This window comes from Bombus pyrosoma, linkage group LG2 (genome assembly GCF_014825855.1).
Source record: "Bombus pyrosoma isolate SC7728 linkage group LG2, ASM1482585v1, whole genome shotgun sequence".
Lineage (NCBI taxonomy): Eukaryota > Metazoa > Arthropoda > Insecta > Hymenoptera > Apidae > Bombus > Bombus pyrosoma.
In genome coordinates this window covers 6478695-6486142 of record NC_057771.1, presented here as the reverse complement: position 1 = coordinate 6486142, position 7448 = coordinate 6478695, and the positions used below count along the sequence as shown (strand labels likewise).

At 44.3% G+C, this 7448-nt stretch overlaps 1 protein-coding gene across 3 annotated transcripts in view; it reads left to right on the top strand.

Moving 5' to 3' along the window:
• Nucleotides 1-4017: 4017 nt before the first annotated feature.
• Nucleotides 4018-7448, top strand: part of LOC122577687 (LHFPL tetraspan subfamily member 6 protein-like) — a 36981-nt gene continuing 33550 nt past the window's right edge. For 2 of the 3 annotated variants that reach the window (XR_006320403.1, XM_043749164.1), the window contains exon 1: nucleotides 4018-6396. Coding sequence is in view for 2 of the 3 variants with exons in the window: in XM_043749164.1 (XP_043605099.1) it covers nucleotides 6307-6396 (90 nt within the window). In the remaining variant the exon portion in view is untranslated. The remainder of the gene's footprint in view (nucleotides 6397-7448) is intronic. The other variant, XM_043749163.1, reaches the window with a different exon arrangement.

The following is a 7448-nucleotide window of genomic DNA, read 5'->3' as shown; positions in this document are numbered from 1 at the left end:
CTGATTAATCGATCTCAACTATCGAACTTTGTTGACCATTATCGCTAACGTATCTCGCACACATGTATCGTTAAACGTTTCGCTTTTTTCCTCCCGCCTTCCTCTCTCTCTCTCTCTCTCTCTCTCTCTCTTTCTCTGCTTTCGTCTACTCTCTTGCCCTCCTCTTTTTTTCACTTGCTCTCTGAAAACGTTTCGTTTCGCGCTTTCTTGTTTGGTTTTTCATCAGCACCTGCACAGCAGCCAGTTCTCTACCAATTACGTCGACACCGTTTCCACGCCGAATTTCGACACTCCAATCGCCAGGCGAAAAACCCGTGACGCTGTTGGTTGCGCGTGGAACTCGAACTCTCTGTGTTTCGAAAATCCCGCGGAAAAGAGAAGAAAAAAAAAATACACAACCGACCAACTTGGACTCGCAGAATAGGTTGCGCCTTTGGTAGGAATCGGCCGTGGCCCGTGTTCCATGAAAATTTCAGTTCATCGTCAAGGGGCGTACGGGTTGCACTTCGTATTTCTGTTTCGTCTACACGAACCATCGTCCACGTGCCTTGTGATTTTCCGATTCTAGCGGATCCAGTTGCACGGAATATTTTCCTCGTTACTTTGCCTTTGGTCGCCAGTCCCGTGGAATTTCATTGCTTCAACTGAGAAGTTTGCCCAAAATTCCTCACACTTTGCGCGAGCGATAATATTTATCAATGCGAACCGCAAATGAATTTTGGTGAATTTCAACGAACGTAGAAAAAGCGCCCACTTTACTTTTTACACGATAGAACAGAAGAGAAGTTGTTTGTTCGCGAAAACGTTTACGAATGTTAGGTAAAACGTTTCACGTAACACGTCGCAGAGATGAAATATTTGTTTATAAAAAATGTTCATTCACGATGCTAGTTATGCAATTCTCCATCTCGCGAATACGAGACTGTTTGCGTTAGTGAAACGTTTGCCCTGTTTATTTACTTATTTCTTATTCATTCCGGCGTATAGCGTGATTGCTCCGAATTGCTCTCAATTCCTCGAGCTACGTCGCAACGTTTCACATGACCCGGTCTAGTGGAGCGTGTGTCGTCTCGCTGCATCGCACCGACGACGTACACCGAGAAAATTCAATTTCATCTTGCCTGTATGCTCGACGAATATACTTCTCCGTTGGGCCACCGCTTCATTTTACACATCTTCAAGGACACGTTGCGCGTACAGCAAGCAGGTCGACATCGTACGAAATTTTCAACTCTGACAGAGGACGACGGAGCGTTTGTTGGAAGCCGATTTCTGATCGTGAAACCAACGCGTTCGGTCTTTGTCGTTAAAAAGAAAGTTTTTGGCGCACGTGCCTTCCAGATGACTCGAGGCGAACGCAGCGGGAGAGAAAAATGCACGTCTGCTTGTTGATAAATATTATCGTAGTCTCCGAGTGTTGGGAACAAGGATATTGCCAGGGGATAGTAGGAAAATAAGATGCTGCGCCATTTGTTCCATCCTCGTGCCCTTTACTTTTACGCAAACAGTTTAGAAGTTCAGACGTTATACGTATACGGCCAACAAATACAAATACGAATGTTATATGGGATCGAGACGTTTGTGGAAACTTAACGTATTTAAGACTCTCGTTCACATACATATTTCTATACATACAGCTTTTTAACCGAACTTTTCTTATGGAATTGTTGTTGTGAATTTTCAAAGCGAACGCGTCTCTGTCAGTTCTCTCACTTTTGTGCTATTTTTAAGTCTTATCCGCTTGACAACAGATCCGGACAAACCGATAGAAACGTGTCGAATTAATCAGTTCACACGTATGAAATATTTCTCGGAAGGTTTGATTTTACGGGACGTTGCCAACTATTGAAATCCTGTCACTCGATTATCAATTACATTAAAGAGGAATGAAGCTGTAAATTGCATTTATCGCGTCTACATTTTTAAGCAGATTCATAACGAAGGCATCGACATTTCGTTACCGATCGTCACCGACAATTACACTATTGACGAATATCGGTGAAGTGTCGTGAAAATTGTTGCGAATATAGATTTAAACGTTTGCGGAAGATTAACATATTCTCTGTCGCCTTAGGTAATTTCTCAGTGCGCAAGCTATTTCGAAAAAGTCTGCAAATGAAACGATTGTACTAACTTCGCTTCAAGAATTTTTTAATTCCAAAACCTACATAAATTAGAACGGAATAATCGTTGCTAGTCTGGAACAACAAGGTTCCATACATTACATACATGGCGCGAAACGTATTTTATCAAATATACCTTTCCAACAAACTACGCGCAGTTAAAAATTCATCCAGAAAAGAACGACGCTACCGTTTCGTATGCATCAACTTAACGTTCGCACGTTATAGTTTCATCTTCTTGAATCGCAGTTTAGTTGATAATTTATCTCACGATCACAGCTCTATACCGCAATGGTGTTAGGTTGTTCGAAAAGTTCCTTTCGTTTTTTGAGGAAATAACAGACGCACGACGTTTCGTTCGTTTTATATTATTTTGTCGAATTACGTACGATCCATTTTGTTCTGTTGAGATAAACACCGCGACGTTCCACAGACTTGGTTTCAAGGTTTGTACGAAGGTACACTGTTGTAAAGAACACGTTCGCGAAAGAAAGACACTTTTCGGACAACGGAATACTAAAAGCTGGGATAAATTATTCTGTCACATGTAACTTATTTCCTGTATCGCTAATAACATTTACACGTTTTCCCAGTAAAGAAGTTAGTTCGTCAACGTTTCAGCCGTAAACGCATCTATTACATTTTTAGCACATCAGGCACAGACGCGGGAAATTCAGTTAACCGTATTATTTCTGAATCTGAACGATGCGTGACATTCGCCTGGTCGGAAATAGCGAGGGCGTGACGTGTTGCGTTTAACGTAGCGCATCCCACCATCGTTAAACAATACAGTCATTAGCAACTGTAACGTTGACGCTAATTATTCGCCGCAATTTCGGCTTTTTCATTCCAACCTGGTGCAACGAATGTGCCGAAAGTACGCTCCGAGTGGCTGTTTAGATTACACCGCTGCACTCTGCACCCCTCTCGCATGAACGATTGCAAATTATGTAGCGAACGAACGACTGCGAATCAACGTTAACGAGTTGTTTCACCGAGTTTTGTTAATAGCCGTTGCTAGCCTTTTGACCGTACGCCGTTGTAAATTCATCTAAATTTATCGTGCGAGTAAAATCGGCGAGATACTACCGTTCGATGCAAGTCGAAAATAAAGAATAACGAAACTACATTGAAGGTTTTTCGTTTTTTTTTTTTTTTTTTTTTAAGGAAACGCAGTCTAAAAATTTGTACAGTGATGGAACGTATGGCCGTGTGTTTGATTAATTCTCGATTGAATAACGGACAATCGATACGTTATTGTGTACGAATATATAAAGGAAAAACACGATAACTCACGTTTCCTGTTTCCTTTTTACAAGGAAATATATTTAAAATTCAGCACGTTGTTAATTAATCCCATGTCCGTTTATTCGATTTTGGAGGAAAGTTCTGCGAAACGTGAAAAACACAACGTTGCTTCTCATAACACGAAAGTATTAAAAAATATTAAAATGTCGGGTTAAGCTTGGTTGGCTATGTCTTTCCTACTTTTAGCAGTTTTATATTCTCTGTGTTTAAATATTCCTTTTTTGGTCATAAAGTACGATTAAAATAAAAGATTCAACAAAGATGCGCTTTTGTCATCTTCCTGTGAACTTCACACGTGAAAATAAATCGTAAAACGTAATATAACATTTTCTCCTTTCGGGTCTCGTTTTTTTTCGGAAAATCCACTTTCAAAGTTTGTCATGTACACGCGTATTACCGACCTAATTCTCGATTAAACATATTTAACCTCTAGTTCCTTCAAAATGAAGTTTTAAACTGCAAGATTTTATTGTACGTTTTAGACTTGCTTTCGAATCTACTACGTCGTGTAATAAGTTCGCTCACCTCCGTATTACGTTCTGAAAGTATTAGAGAAATATTCTGTTACGGAAAATATCGTTTGCAATTGAATAATTTGACGACGACCGGACAGCAGGTGCGAATATTTCATAAAGGAATTGTTCGTCGCCAGCCGATAAATTAACTTGCAGATTTCTTTCGTAACACGCCAGAAATTATTGCAATTTCATTCGAGTTTACGACATTGAAGATTATTGGAATATTTTCCGTACCATCGATATGGAAACGTCGGTTACTAAACATCGTACAAAGAATGTGAGAGAAAAGCAAGTACGCAAATTGACATATTTTGACAAGATGATCACGGCCTTTGGAACGACGTAAAAATTGCTTGATTCGTTTCCACATAAAAATAGAAGGAAATAACGCGTGTACATCATTGATTATAAATAGTCGCTTTCTAAAAAGAAACGCCGACCAGAATAGCTCGCTATCGATCCTTTTCTTTCGTCGAGTTCGCAATTAAACTTAAACACAGTGGGTAACTTTTTCTCAGAAATGAAATCTCCGACTCAATTTCCTTATTTTTCATTCTCCCCCTGTTTCGAACCACACGCTCTCCTTCACTTTACTCGTACGAATTTAGACCTACGACGCATGGATCGCGAGAAACTGAACCCTCCAACCTCACAAATAAATTAAACTTTCCCAACAACGTAATTAGAGCGAAGATCGACGTTCGCAGGCACCGAGCAACACTGGCCTGAGGAAGTCGAACGAACAAAATCCGTCGGTGGTCTCACGGGATTTCAGGCTGGTGCAAATGAACCGCTGGATAACAAACGAAAAGTTTGTCGCGCTGATAATGCAAGAAAGCCATCAACAGGTAGCCAGAAGCAGGAGGCTAGGTGGAACTAGTTTGCCACCTTAATTACAAATTTCTTCTTCTTTTTTTTTTTTTTTTTTTTTTTCAACTTTGGAAAGTGTTAAGGAAAGGCGAAAGCCGAAAGGAAGACGAAAGTACGGCGAAGAACGGGTATCGGTAGGGTTTGGCGGGGGTCGGAGGAGCCGCTGCGGTCACAGCACGCGCACACATGTTCGCCAGTCGGCATGGGGGCAGAGGGTGGACGAGTGGGAGAGCGGAGCGCGCGCCTTGGCACTCGGCGAGGCGGCGCGCACCGCGACAGACCGACAGAAGCGGTGGAAAGCGGAGCTCGGCCGAAGCGAGTCGAGGCTCAGTCGCAGTCACGAAGCGGCGCCGAGCACCTCCACTCGGTTGGCCAGTCGTCCCTCGCTATCCGCCTCTTTCCTGTCTCTCTTTCTTTCTGTTTCGTGTCGGCTTTCCTCGATAAGTTCTCCAACGTGAGGAAAAAAAAAACACCAAGAACCTGTCGCGTGTTTATAATTAAACGATTGCATCGACCAAAGTGTCCGCAAGGAACGTTACTCCCTTTTTTCCTCTCTGTCGATCCTCTCTTTCCTATTTTTCTCTCGTCACGACCCGTTCTTCTTTCATCCTGATACCCGAAGGCGGATCTCGCGCGCGCGCGCGCGACCTAACGACGCGATGAATTTCTCTCGAGAGCCGACGAACGCACGGCGTGGCTCCATGCGCTTCGCCGCGCCTCGCTCCGGCTATAATTAACAAAACCGCTCTCGTACTGCCGAGAGAAACTGTTCCCTTGTAACGTGCTGACGCTCCCGATCATGCCGCCTCCCGACGAACCTGTGCTTTAATCGTTCTTACTTTCCACCGATTCGAAGACAAATCGATCAACAGTGTATCGTAGGCGGTGAGAGACAGTAGCCGAACAGATGGATCGTCGTTAGAAGCTGGGAAGAGAGGCGAGACTGTGTCCAGGGCACGCGAACGCCAGCAAACACGGCCACCGCGAACCTTGACCGTGAGTCTCTGTTCAGGTCTTTCCGTGGAACGACCGACCTATTAACCGATCTATTCTCATCTCTGGCGGCGTACTCGACGCGCGACCGCCTTCCAAACGCGACGTTTCTTCGCGTTCGCGTCTCTCAGTGTAAAAAGTGAGTTCGCGCGGTATCGGGAAGATCTTCGCCGAGCCTTTTTGCGATCAGGCTCGACAATTTTGTTGCGTACGTCGCCAGTGTACGCCAGGAAAGAGAGCGGCTGGAAGAACTGCCGAGGTTTCGAACAACCGTGACAAGTGGATTTCGCGAGTGTCGAGAAGGAACGAGCTGCGGAGACGTCGGTGTGTGAAGCGGAATCCTCTCCCGGATCGCGACGGCTGCCACGTTTCGAATAGCAGTTTCGTTGGCGATGCGCGAGTAGGATAGAGGAGAAGAGAGCGGCCGAGGGACGGAGAGAGACAGCGAGGAACCAGCGGCGAAGACAGAGGAGAGACGCTTTTAAACTGATGAGATGACAGTGCTGTGCGTGTTGTGGGCGACTCTGTCCACCGTGGCATCGATTCTCGCCTGCTCCGGATTTTACCTGCCTTACTGGATTCAGGTGAGTCGACGCCTTTTTCCACCTCCGTCTTTCAGAGTTTTCCACGAGTCGCGAGCAAAGACCTAACTGTGTTTCGATCGCGAATCTCGCTTGACTGTGTTGACACAGTTTGCGTGATAGACGGACGCGTGTTAACGCAAAGAATTACAACGTTATAACTTGCGAAATGTTTGTTCGTGTCAATCTACGAACTGAAGTTTGTTCAAGTTTGAAATTAGTTTCGTAAAATCTCGTAAAATACGTCGAGTCGTTCCATACGTAACGCGGTTTGTCCGACAGTTGAGTTTTAAAGTCGTAGCGATAGGAGCTTTATCGAAAAGAGAATAACAAACGGTCGATGGACAGATGGTAGATAATCGTAGAAACGAAAGAAAACATGCCTCTGATTAATTAGAAACGAACAGTCGTTTATTTTTTGCACCTAATGCACGCAGCTATTCGCGTTATTTACGAGATGTTGCGATGTATGCTTTGGACGTTCGCTCGTTTTTACGATCCTACAAAGGATGAATGTCTTCTTCGTCGCAGTTATAAATTCGCATAGCCGTTAAAGTAGAATTTCCTATAAGCGTCAGACGCGTAAGTACGTCTGATGCAAATGCGCCGGTTGAAGATCGTTTATGCGTATGCTCGTTCCATGTATTATAACGTAAGCGTCTCACAACGACAGCAAATCTCTACGTTTGTTCGGACTTGCGCTTGCAGAAAGATCCACTTTTAGCTCTTTGTTCCGCGTCGTAATACTGAAAAGAGTCGACGATAATCTCCTTTCTTCCAGCTCTACGACAGTTGGATCGCGGATATTTCTACAAATTAATATTACAAGTAAGCTTCTCGCGGTTCTATTCCCTCGCGATTCGCGTCTCACTGTCTCGCTGCGGCGACAGATCGGCTACGAGGTGGCCAGCGACTCGTAACGCGATGACGGATCCATCATTTTCGCAAATTTATCGCCTTTCGAAACGAACCGAGTCCACGGAATCGTTTCGTCGCCTCGTGACTCACCGGCTAAGAGTCGGACAGCGTCCGTCAATGCTCCGAGTAAACGTTCC